Source organism: Spermophilus citellus (assembly GCF_964194105.1).
Source record: "Spermophilus citellus genome assembly, chromosome: 7".
Classification (NCBI taxonomy): domain Eukaryota; kingdom Metazoa; phylum Chordata; class Mammalia; order Rodentia; family Sciuridae; genus Spermophilus; species Spermophilus citellus.
The window spans coordinates 122,358,254-122,370,919 of record NC_138188.1 but is presented as its reverse complement, the minus strand read 5'-3'; the positions used below and the strand labels follow the sequence as shown (position 1 = coordinate 122,370,919).

At 38.8% G+C, this 12,666-nt stretch overlaps 1 protein-coding gene across 1 annotated transcript in view; it reads left to right on the top strand.

Moving 5' to 3' along the window:
- The first annotated feature begins 110 nt into the window (after positions 1 to 110).
- Positions 111 to 12,666, top strand: part of PARL (presenilin associated rhomboid like) — a 48,218-nt gene continuing 35,662 nt past the window's right edge. The window contains exons 1-2 of the mRNA XM_081301076.1: positions 111 to 277; positions 11,991 to 12,186. Of these exons, the coding sequence (XP_081157202.1) occupies positions 153 to 277; positions 11,991 to 12,186 (321 nt within the window). The 5' untranslated portion in view covers positions 111 to 152. The remainder of the gene's footprint in view (positions 278 to 11,990; positions 12,187 to 12,666) is intronic.

Genomic DNA, 12,666 nt, shown 5'->3' with positions numbered 1-12,666 from the left:
GTACGGGTACTTCGTACCAATCCCGCCTCCGCTGCGCCGCGTGGGGGCGCTCTAGGATGTTCTTCGGCGCTCTATGGTTCTTCCTTCGCCCCGGAAGTGGTTACGCGTAGGGGTTAGTAAGGTCGGGCCATGGTGGGACAGAGGTTGGGAAAATGGCGTGGCGAGGCTGGGCACAGAGAGGCTGGGGCTGCGGCCAGACGTGGGCTCCGCCGGGGGGTGGCCGCAGCTGCAGTGAGCTCATTACCGCCCTGGCCCCGCCGCGGCTGCTCGGACGCAGGTAATGGCTTCTCCAGGCTTGTAGCATCTGGGTCCCTGAACTGTGGCCGCGCATCCTCAGGGGCAGAGGCCGTCCGGGGCGTTCATCCCTTTCTTACTCGCTTTCTCCTCCTCCTCTACTACTTTGGCCTTCGTTCAGTTCCTTGGTGTGCGTCGTGAGCTGCCCCGGCTTAATCCCCAGCTGAGTCCGGGCTTTCCACATTCCCATTAGGAGAGAAATGATGGGAAGAGAAGCTAACAGTTGAGGGCTAATTGCTGCCACACTTAATAATCCTGAGAGGAAAATATTGAACCTAGTTTTTAAGTTGTTTTTAACAAGCAGTTGTATAGTTGGTAGAACAGTAAAGCTGAGATTTTATATTCCATCAGTCGGGGTATTAAGCCTGTGTTTCACTACAGCCAATTACCTTCTTTAGCGTTTAGACGGCTGAGAGGACGGAGGAAAACATCACTGTGCCTCTTGCAAAGTCCTAAGAGAGACTTTTCTGCTGAATTGAGACAGCAAAGGAAAGCCACCTAACGTGCCCGAGTAGAAGCTGTGAAGGGTATGGTCTATCAGTAATTGCTGGTTTTGCATTAAGATAAATTCTAAATTGAGATGATAAATCCCTCAACAGTCCAAGAATCTAATATGTATTGACTTTGATATTTCATCCAGTTTTTTTTTTTTTTTTTTTTTTGTACTGGGGATTGAACTCGGGGAGCCACATCCCCAGCCCTATTTTGTATTTTATTTAGAGACCGTGTCTCACTGAGTTGCTTAGCACCTCGGAGTTGCCGAGGCTGGCTTTGAACTCTATCCTCCCATGTGGCTGGGATTAGCGCCTGCCTCATCCAGATTTTTAATCCTCTTAATTTCTGACTTGGTTAGATGGTTGTCTCAAATCCACCTGATTGATGGGAGCAAGGACCCTGAGGTGTTCATCAACTTCTGAGCTCACCAGTGGTAAATAATTAAAGCTTCTATACGTTGGAGCTATTGTGTAATCTTTTTTTTTAATATTTATTTTTTAGTTTTTGGCGGACACAACATATTTCTTTGTATGTGGTGCTGAGGATCCAACCCCGGCCGCACCCATGCCAGGCGAGCTCGCTACCGCTACCGCTTGAGCCACATCGCCAACCAGCTATTGTGTAATCTTGAGCATAGCCTGGAGGGTTTGCAGAGTTTGTCATTTCCCAGGCTTCACCCTAAACCTATAAAATCAGAATCTGGAGAGGGATAGGAAGAATGGAAGAACTACTATTAAGTACAAGCACTCCAGCTGAATTTTATTAGGCATTTGTGAAAAACTTTCATACATTGTATCTTAGCTTAATGATACTGTATCCTGGAGCTGAGGAGATCAGGTGGAGGTAGTGAGATTAAAGTAGTCCTGATATTATTTAATCTGATACTGTTTAACTCCCTTTTGAAATTCCATGATTTGAGGGCTAAGAAAGAATGAAAGAATAAGAGGCTGAGCGTGAGCTGAGGCAGGATGACTGAAAGTTCAGTCAGCCTTAGCAATTTAGTGAGACCCTAAGCAATTTAATGAGACCCTGTCTCAAAATATTTAAAAAGGCCTGGCTGGGGTTGTGGTTCAGTGGTTAAGTGCCCCAGCACCAAAAAAAAAAAAAAAAAGGAAAAAATGTTTAGGAAGAATTCTAACTTGATTAATGAGGAGCCTCCAATAAAAACTGGCTGTAAAGACCATTTGGAACAACAATGAGCAAGAAATGTGTGATGATGAAGATTAACACCTGATTTTTTTAAAAGCTTGTTACTTATGTGGAAAGTTTGAAAGTGACATTTTTGTGGTTGTATATAAAAATGTGCTTTACTTGAAAATGTGAGTAAGCCTGAAATAGCATTTGCTCCTTATCTCTGGAAACAGGCACTTAAAGTTAATAGGGAATATGAATTACCTTCTATATAACCTTTATTAGGTCTGCTGTGAGTTCTTCTGGTTCTAAAATCAGTGTGCAGAATGATGATTCAGTCCATGTGACTGATGTAATGGGCCTGAAGAGGGGCCAGGTATTTGCATTTTACAAGCATTGTAGGTGGTGATACAAGAATCTACAAACTTATGCAGATCCAGGGTGCCCACCAAGAATGATTTCTACATTTTTAAAGGGTAAAATAAAAACAGTAAGATGTAACAGATTTCAGTCCAAAAAGACTAAAACATTTACTATCTAACCTTTTCAGAAAAAAACTTCACGCTCTTCAGAAATTCTGTTATGAAGCTTCTGGCAGAACTTCTGAAAAACATTACTAAGGTTTGAAAATAGACCTGCATAATTTGCTGATTGTATGAAACTAAGAGAAGAAAAAAGTTGACTGTAGCACCTACATAAGGATTAATTTTTTTTTTTTAGATTGAGGTGACAGTCTTAAATATATTTAGGTAAGACACTTGGCAAATTAGTAAATCAGGTGTGTTAAAAATTACTTTCCCTGCTTACCCCATCATTATTTGAGGCTTTTTTTTTCTCTTTTTTTTTTTCCCTCACAACTGGGGATATAACTTATGGTAGAATGCTTGCTTACGTTTTCTTACCCTGGGTTCAATCCCTAGTACCCCCACCAAAAGATCAGTTTTAAGAAAATTTAGGATTTCCTCCTCAGCCCAAATATATTTATTTTGTTTTAAGTGGAATGAATTTGATCTGTGTGCTTGGATACATCTTGTCTATTTTCAATATTAGGCCTTTCCTACTTAGTTTTGTTCATATAGAATTTTAGTAACAGATATTAGCACTGACCCATATGTATATTTATCAACTTCTGAGCTCACCAGTGGTAAATAATTAAAGCTTTATTATCACATCTTCATCTTCAAACTTGTAAAAACAATTCATAGTGAAACTATTATCTCACCAGTAAGGCAAATATATGGATATTTTTTATTATATGGATATTTTCAAATATATGGACTTTTTCTATTTAAAAGTTATGGGATCATATTAAGAACAGAACCATAACAATTGTGTGGCTACTAGAAACTCAAGAATCCAGAGCTCTGGTGGTAAAGTGCCCTGAGCTCAATCCCCAGTACAAAAAAGTAGGAACCGCTCTTACCTGGAGGATCAAATTCACCCTGCTGCAGGCCATAGTTTGTCAACCTCTAATTTAAAACTTCAGAAATGTATACTCTCAAATGTATCCTACCCCAAGACTACTAAATTGGAATGTGAGTTTAATGAGATCCCCAGGTGATTTGTATGTAGACTAAAGTTTTCCCCAAGCCCTGGCAGCACATGAGAACTACCTGAAGACCTTGAGAAAAACCACCGAGGGCCTGGCCCCACTCCTAGAGGTTCCAGTTTAATTAATTCAAGCTGGGACCATGGTATGGCATTTTTAAAGAGAAATTCTAATGTGTGATTAACATTGAGAATTACTGCTCTAGACTAAATCTTCAGAATCTTAAATGCCACCACTGGTATGTGGATTAAAAAACATGGCTTTGGTATCTTGCAGCTCGCTTTATTTAGAGTAGGAGTTGATTTCCTTATTCCTTGAAGTTGGCCTTGTGACTTCCTTTGACCTGTAGTATGTGGCAGAAATATTACTAGGGAAGGCCTAAAGTTCAGAAGCTCAAGAGGCCTTGCAGCTTTTGCCCTTTTGGAACATTCCCACTGCCATGGCAGAAACCCTTTCTAGACTACCAAATTCTGGGATTGTGCAGAGAGCAAGCTAGCTGACAACCAGCACTAAGGCTTCAGAATAAGGAATGACACCTTCTTAGATTTCCCAGCTCCAGGCAAACAGTCCGATAACTGGCTGTTTGAGTGACCCAGGTGAGACCAGCAGAACTGCCCAGCTGAAGGCAGCTAACTGGCAGAATCATGAGAAATAATAAATTGTGGTCTTGAGTCAGTTTTAGAGTGGTTTGTTACGCAGTATTGAGGCAACTCGGAAAGATGCCGCCAAATCAGGATCTGCTGACTAAAGAAAGATCTGTGCTGCTTCCACCATTATTTTTGGTAGCAAATATGATGCCTCAAATCTTTTTACTAAACTCAGTTTTGAATTCAAGTGAAATGCCAGTGTGTCTCATTAGCATCTTTGTTACATCTGAAACCCTCACTACAAGGGGACTTGGGGAATAGTTCTTGGCTTTCCACTGTGTACCTTTTGAATGCATCCTAGGCAATAGATTCAGTGAGCCAAGGCATAGTATTGAATTTTGTTCTATATGTCCAAATGTAGTTTTCTGTATCTACATACACACTTAATATATATATATATACACTGTATCTGATAAGTTCTGAACTTAGCCCTGGGATCAGCTTGTTTAACACTCTTTTAAGGTCCTCAACTCTGTTCTTGTTTCTAATGAGATTCACAAGGTAAGTAGTGTAAGCAAAAGATCTGACTTTGCTTCTAGATTCCCACCCTAGTGTCTGTGTTTCTTTCCAAACATTGTGCTTCAAAATATCTTTTAATATTTATTTATTTAGTTTTAGATGGACACAATATCTTTATTTTATGTGGTGCTGAGGATCGAACCCAGTGCCTCAACGCATGCCAGGCAAGCGTGCTACCACTTGAGCCACATCCCAAGACCCTGTGCTTCAAAATTTTAAGTGAATGAGATGTGGAAAAAGTAATCTTTCACTAGATTTGGTTGATTAATTTAAGCTGTTGGCCATATAAGAGATTCATATTCTTTGTATTTCTTGGTATAGTAAAGAGAAATGAAAGGAACCACCAATACAACTTGTCTCTATAGTAAACATGTTTTGATTACTTTGTCAGACCCTGTTTTGGTCCCTATTGGCATTTTGTTTTGATTACTTCTTTATTTACCAGATCTAAGTTACTTTGGAATTTTTTTTTTAGTTTTCAGTGGACACAACATCTTTATTTTTATGTGGTGCTGAAGATCGAACCCAGCGCCCCGCACATGCCAGGTGCACGCTACCGCTTGAGCCACATCCCCAGCCCCTGGAATATTTAATAGAAATCAAATCAATTGCAAAGACTTAACATCTACTATTTGAAATATCAATTGGGATTTCATTTGGCTGAAAGTAAACTGATGGTTTGTTTAGATAAGTTATTTTAAGTATTATGAGATTATTGTAGTTAAGTGACTATTGTTGCTTGGTAGCTCAAAAATGTCAAGGTTAATATCTAAATCCTTGGGTCTTTCTCTTGATTAAGATAACTGCTCAGCTTAAGGCATTATTCAAGGCAGAAAAAAGGGAGTGGTTGTGTTTGATACAGACATCAGTGATATGTCTTTATCAGGTAAGCAAAACCTTTCCAAGAGGTTCTTGAAAAATCCCTAAGTCTCAGTTAGCCAGAGTTTTGTGTGATTTGGCCACATCTAACTTCAGGAGAGGCTGAAAAATTGAAGATATTTATCTTTCCTGGTCACTACAGAAAAAGCAGGCAAGGAGAGAGGATTGGAAATAATTTGAATTTAGCCATTCAACAGTGTTTGCTAAAGGATATTCTTTCACAAGACTTTTAACAGGATTACAAAAGCATTTAGATTTAGAGCAACATTAGCATTGTTTGAATAAGTTCTTAACTTTCTATAATAGATTTATTTGAAAGAAATATCACTTATTTGAGAATAAATTCTGAATTATATAAACTTTCCAGTGAAATTACTTTATCACCACACTCCAGCCTTGCTACGTGATTTCTGAGATGAACTGAGTGGGCTCAGTGTTGAGGAGAGAGGGGAGTCTACACATGTGATAGTATAGTGGACATACCATTTTTGAGTATAATTGCTTCCAAGATACCTCCACCCAGATATCCTACAAGCATATTTTTTTTATGCTGAAAATATTTTGAGACATACTTTACATATTGTACAATATATAAGTATTAACTTTAGAGCCAGTGAAGTCTGATAAATGTGTATACCTGTGCTACCATTCATCTAAATCAGGGCAAAGAACAATTTCCATCACCCTAGAAAGTTCTTTTTAGTCAAGTCACACCTACTCCAGGCAGCCATTCTGATTTTTAGTGCAACATGTTAATTAGTGTGCCTGTTTTTCAACTTCATATGCCTGTTTTTCAACTTCATATGTAAATCACAGACCAAAATATATTTTGTATATTTTATATTTTGAATATTCTTTTGTTTGACTTCTTTTGCTCAGTTTTTTTTTGGTGGGGTCAGGGACCAGGAATTGAATCCAGGGGCATTTAACAAAACACCCTGGAGTCACATCCCAGTCCTTTTTTTATCTTTTGAGACAGAGTCTTGCTAAGTTGCTGAGGTTGGTTTTGAACTTGTGATTCTCCTACCTGGGCCTCCCTAGCTGCTGGGATTACAGGTGTGCGCCACTGTGCGGGGTGTTTTTGAGAGTTCTTCCTGAGGTATGATCATCAGGTGAAGGTTTTCTTTTAGCCAAGTATAGTACTTAATTATATGAATCTATCACAGATTATTCAATCCCTTGTTCATAGAAATGTAAGTTCTAGTTTTTAGCAATAAGAAGTTCCATGACCTCAGCATCTTCTAGTCTCCTCTTTTGAAGCTGTTAGCTTTTTTTATCTTAGTAAATAGTCCCACCTTCCTTTCAGATAGTCAAAGTAAGACTAACAGACTGTGTGTGTGTGTGTGTGTGTGCGCGCGCGCGCGCGCGCGCACACACACACACACACACACACACACAAATGAGCATGCATAAGAGCCGACACTGCTCCTCTCATCGCATCCAATGCCTCATGCAAGTGAGGTAAGTGTTCAACCCGGAGCTACATTCCAGACCTAACTATCATTTTAACTCCTTCTAATGGATTATTACTAACTTATTTATCAGGAGCTATGCTTGGTGGTAAAGATACAAGGACTACAACACTGTAATCTAGTAGGGTTAGAGGCAGTGATTGAGATAAACATTATAATCGATTTAGAACTCTGGAAGGACACAGGAGAGATCCTTGAAATCTGGGGGAGTTAAGGAAGACTTACTGGAGGAGGTCATATTCTGAAAGGCACAAAAAAGTTGGCTGGACAAAGTAGGTACTAGAATAAGGAAGTAGTGTTGTCATAGGCAGATGAAGGGAACAACAAAGAATTCAATATAATTCATATAATTAAGTACTACACAATATAATGGGAGTAAAAATGGTTTTGGGTGGTAAAGAATTGCTGAGAGGAGGGTGAACATATAAGGGATGTGCTGAAAAAATATTTTGGGGTTTATTTTTTGTAAGCCATCACATATGAGTTGTAGTAGAGGGTATATTGTGGGGTTTAAAGCAGGGGAACATTATGTTTGTGGGTAATACAATGTGAAGAATGAATTTGGAGTGTGGAATATTAAAAGGGATATTAGCTAGGAAATGGTACAGTGTTCTAGACAGAAGTGATGGGCTAAGAAGTTGTATTGGAATTAGGGAGAGATTTTTAGTCTTGTGAGAGGCATTTGAGGAACTATTGAATGAAGAACAGTGATGTGAAGAAAGAACATGGGACATGTTAAAAAGTGTGTAAGTTCAGTAAGCCATTGGTGTACTTTAGGCACAAAGTAAGGGACCAGACTAGGAATGAAAAGCATTTTTGTTGACAGAGTTGGTTTTTAATTGGATGTTAAAAGTAAAAGTGAATTCCAAATTATATATTTTAATCTCTGTGACTGATAGAACTGAGAGATAAGTCAGAAAATGGAACTGTTTGTAGAAGCCAGTGAGTTAGTTTCCATGTGAATATATTGGTTTTAAAGTAAGGGAGCACTATAAGAAGCTGGCCGGTTGGCCTGGCTTCCCTCCCCTGCCTGTAGGGATGGGCGGGCTGGCAGGCTGCCCTGAAGAGGTGGGGAGGTGAGGTACTTCTGTGAAACTACTCTGTTCCAGACTGCACGTGGAAGAAAACTCTTGCATGCAATCCTTTTGGGTCCTTCTTCAGGTTCCTGTGGAATCAGGCCAGATGCCAGAATTGGGAGAATTGTAGGAAAGCTGACATGGAAGATAAAAACACCTGATTTGTTGAGAGCCACAGTTTAGTCGGAATGATGGCCCGGCATTTTTGCCAGAGGGAATGGTTGAAAGGTGACTCTGCTCCGGGATTAGGGCGGATCCTGCTGCCTTGGGAGCCGGCTACTTTGAAGTTCCCGTTGAGTTCTCTCCGGGTTCTGAGAAAATTGGCGCTGAGAGAATTGGCCTTCGGAGCCGGTGGAGGGAGTGTGTTCCCGGAAAGTGTGTGTAGAGTGCCGGTGAGAGTTTGGGAATAAAGAGTTGCTGTTTGAACCTAAAAGGCTTTGTGGCGGCTCGGTTATTTTGTGCCCAGCCAGACTGCGGCACTGATTAGCTAAGTAGTTTTCAATTATGTGCCAAAACACTTTGAGACTTCTGATTTATAGAACTATGAATTTTACAGAGGCATCAGAAAACTAAATGATTGGGTTATTTTCTTTCTCAAAATTAATTGAAGCATGGGGGTGGGGTGCCTCAGATGTACAAGGCCCTGGGTTCAATCCCCAGCACCATATTATAAATTTAAAAAATTAATTGAAGCAGATACTTGGGAGAGTCCTTATAGGACAGTTTTTTTTTTTTTTAGATAATGCAATACTAGCAATATTTGATCTAACCAGTCATTTGAGCAATTTACATAGTAGACACAGAAAACAATTAAAAAATTGAGTGATAAAACCAGGACACCAAAACAAAACAAAAAATGATGAAACTTGTGAACAAAGAACAAAAACATAAACAATAGCAATGCTCAGAACTCCAGTGCAGAAGAAGGGGGTGATAAGCAGGCTGAAGACATTTTGCCTTTAGTCCTTAAAGAGGTAAACAAAAGTCTTTATTTGAAATTTTGATTCTTATAAGAAAACAAAACATACCTCTAGATGGGCATAAGGCTGATGAAATCCCAGACAGTCTCTTCACTCCTCATAACATTTAGCCACTGCAGGAGTGCCAAATAAATTGTAGCGAAGAGGTCCTGAGAAAGCACTTTGAGACTACTATGATTAACACATTGTTATGTTCAAAAATAGCAGAAACATGTGTTAAAGATCTGTAAGCAGCATTCGAGAAGAAACCCTCCGGGATTTTTTCCAGTTTTTTCCATTATGAGGTGTGGATGTAGGAGGGGAAGAGCACCTTCCTGTGTTGGTAAGGTTTGTAGATAAATCTCATAAAATGAGAGGAATTTGTGGTCTTACTGCCTTAGGAAGTTAATGAAGAAATTTTGGCTGTGAAATTTCACACTATGATAACTGAGAAGTGGGGACTACATATGGAGTATTGTCATGGCCAGGCTTACATTGTTTCTAGCAAATTCTATTCCAAAATGAAAGTTGCTGCTTCAAGACTTGTTGAGAAATATCTCCAAGCTATCTACACACTCTGCCACTCTGTTCTTCCTATACCTTAAACATGTGGTTTGTAAAATCAGTACCCCTGGGGCTATCTATTGCATTAGGAATAATGAAGAAAAGTCTTTTTCCCATCCACAACTCTTTTTAGAACTTGACAATGCAATTTCTGTTCTTTTTCAGAATAGTGAGGAAACTGGTAAAGAACTGAAGGAAATTTGCCATTCTCAGTGGACAGGCTGGTGTGATGTTTTTGAAATTTTTACTTATTTTTGGGGGGCTACTGGAGATTAAACCTAGGGGTGCCTAATCCTTTATATATATATATATATATATATATATATATATTTTAAATATTTATTTTTTAGTTGTAGTTGTATTTTAGAGATAGGGTCTCACTGAGTTGCTTAGGGCCTTACCAAGTTGCTGAGACTGGCTTTGGCATTGCGATTCTCCTTGCCTCAGCCTCCCAAGCCACTGAGATTATAGGTGTGTGCCACTGTGCCTGGCCCTTTTGCAATTTTAGTGGGCTTCGGGTAAGTGGGTTTTTTTTGTTTTTTTTTTTTTTTTTTTTTTTTTTTGGTAGTTGTAAATGGACAGAATGCCTTTATTTGTTTATTTTTATGTAGTGCTGAGGCTTGAACCCAGTACCTCACACTTGCTAGGCAAGCACTCTGCTACTGAGCTACAGCCCCAACCTGCAAATGTTTGTTTTATGTTTAGATGTTGTCTATGTAGTAACACAAATATTAGGTGGAATAACTGTATAGCTGGCTGAGCATCTGTACTCTGTTGTGCAGTAAGAGATTTTTATTTCATTGTTACCATTTGCTGTTTTAAAAAAATGTTTTATCTTTTACAAGAGCCTTTGGGGAAAAATCTCCAGGGACAAACCTCTGATATATTCTTTGCTCCCAGCTTGAATACAATGCTACATTGACTCAGGAAGTCATGGAAATATTGAAGTTTATCATGAGTTTTGGTTTGAGGAAGCAACAAATTTGGCAACCAAACAATATTCAAATGAAACTCCCTGGGAAATTTTGTAGGTGTTGGCAGGGTAACTTGGAAACTTAACTAACCTCTGAAAGTTACTATAAAGAAACTGTAATGTTCCAACAGTAGAGCACATCATTCAGGAACTTAAAAGATATCTTTTCAGAAGAGTGCCTTATCTCTGGTACCTTCAGTCATGGGATAGCTTAAATTCAATACATCAGAGGAGCATCATGCTTATGTATACAAAAATGACTTGCCTTATCCTGACATGCTCTTCAGCCAAACTTCACTGTTGAAGAATCAAATGGAAACACAGAGGGAAGATATAAAGCTTCCATCTACCGTTTATGAGGCCCTCCATCTGCCTGATGTCATGTTTCTTCCTAGTACATATGCCTGCAATGAAGGTTGAGAATGAGCACTATGAAAATGTACAAAAGCATCTCAAAACATACTTGAAGAACACTTTGACAGATCAAAGGTCAAGTAACTTGGCTTTGCTTATCATAAATTTTGATGTAAAATATGACCTGGATTTAATGGTAGACCATATCAAACATTTAAGAGCTTCCTATAGATAATTCAGAAACTATTGAAAATATTTAAGAGACTTTTAAAATGGACTTTCTCTTATATTTGGAAGAAAAGCTATATGGTATATGTAGGCCCCTTAATCACTGAATATCTTTGCTTACAGGCCTCCCCTGTTTAAAAAAAAAAAAAAAAAAAAAAAACTCCTAATAGTCAAAAGTCAACACTAGGCTTCATTGTAACATTTCATAAGATGCGTTTTCTCCTATATCTCCTCAAAATTTATTTCTTCAGTGCTGGGGTTGTGGCTCAGTGGTAGAGTACTTGCCTAGCATGTGTGAGGCACTAGGTTCGATTCTCAGCACTGTATATAAAATAAGATAGAGATCCATCAACAACTAAAAAATGTTTATTAAAAATTTATTTATTCAGAACTGATAATACCTGACAACTGATAATACCTGATCCACGATGACAGTAAATGTTATATCTAAAAGACTTAACTAAAACAATTCCAGAGTGTTACTTTTTTAGCAGATGTCATGCAGAAGTGAAGTACAGTACTTCCAATGCTGTCTTCTGGAGAACTTGTCTGAAGGACAGACAAGTCTTCAAAGCATGTGAGATCAAACAGATGCCATGTATATGGGGAAATTACCAATGGCTAATGTAGGTTTTGTTGATTGATGAAAGTACTCTCTGAAGTTGCTGTAGTTTGTATCTCTTCTATTCCAAAAAAGTTAAATGTTATGATTTTGATTTCTACCTGGGTTAGGAGTCCTGACAGTGGAGTGAGGATAAACTGAAGTGGTAATAATAATGCAGGCCAAGTAGAAGCTTGTATATGTTTGCTAGATCCCACTCTGTTTCTAATATGATATTTCCCTCCACAGGTTTAACTTCTTTATTCAGCAAAAATGTGGATTCAGAAAAGCTCCCAGGAAGGTTGAACCTCGAAGATCTGACACAGGATCAAGTGGTGAAGCATACAAGAGAAGTGCTTTGATCCCTCCAGTAGAAGAAACAGTCTTTTATCCTTCTCCCTATCCTATAAGGACTCTCATAAAACCTTTTATTTTCACTGTTGGGGTAAGAGTTCATATCACTGGAAGTTTCTTACCTAGCTTATTTCCAGTGTAATGTTCAAGTACTATCAATCTGGTTGAGTTCCTTTAGAGTAAGAACATGTTGTGTGTGGGGAGGACGATATCAAAAGGATCTGGGTAGCTGGGCTCATGAATTCTGATTACAGAATGGATTTAATAATTGCTTTTTTTAAAAATTTTTTTTAGTTATACATGGACACAATACCTTTGTTTTATTTACATATTTTTATATGATGCTGAGGATTGAACCCAGGGCCTCACATGTGCTAGGCGAGCCCTCTGCCACTGAGCCACAACCCCAGCCCCCCTAATAATTGCTTTTAGGATCTGCCTCAGTCAGTATATAAATTTTAGAGAAGAAATTTATGGGCCTTCCTATTTGGCATAGCATTTCAAGAGATACAATGTGAATTTTTGAATTCATCTGGAGATTTGTTGCTGGAAACAGGCCTTAAGGTCTTAC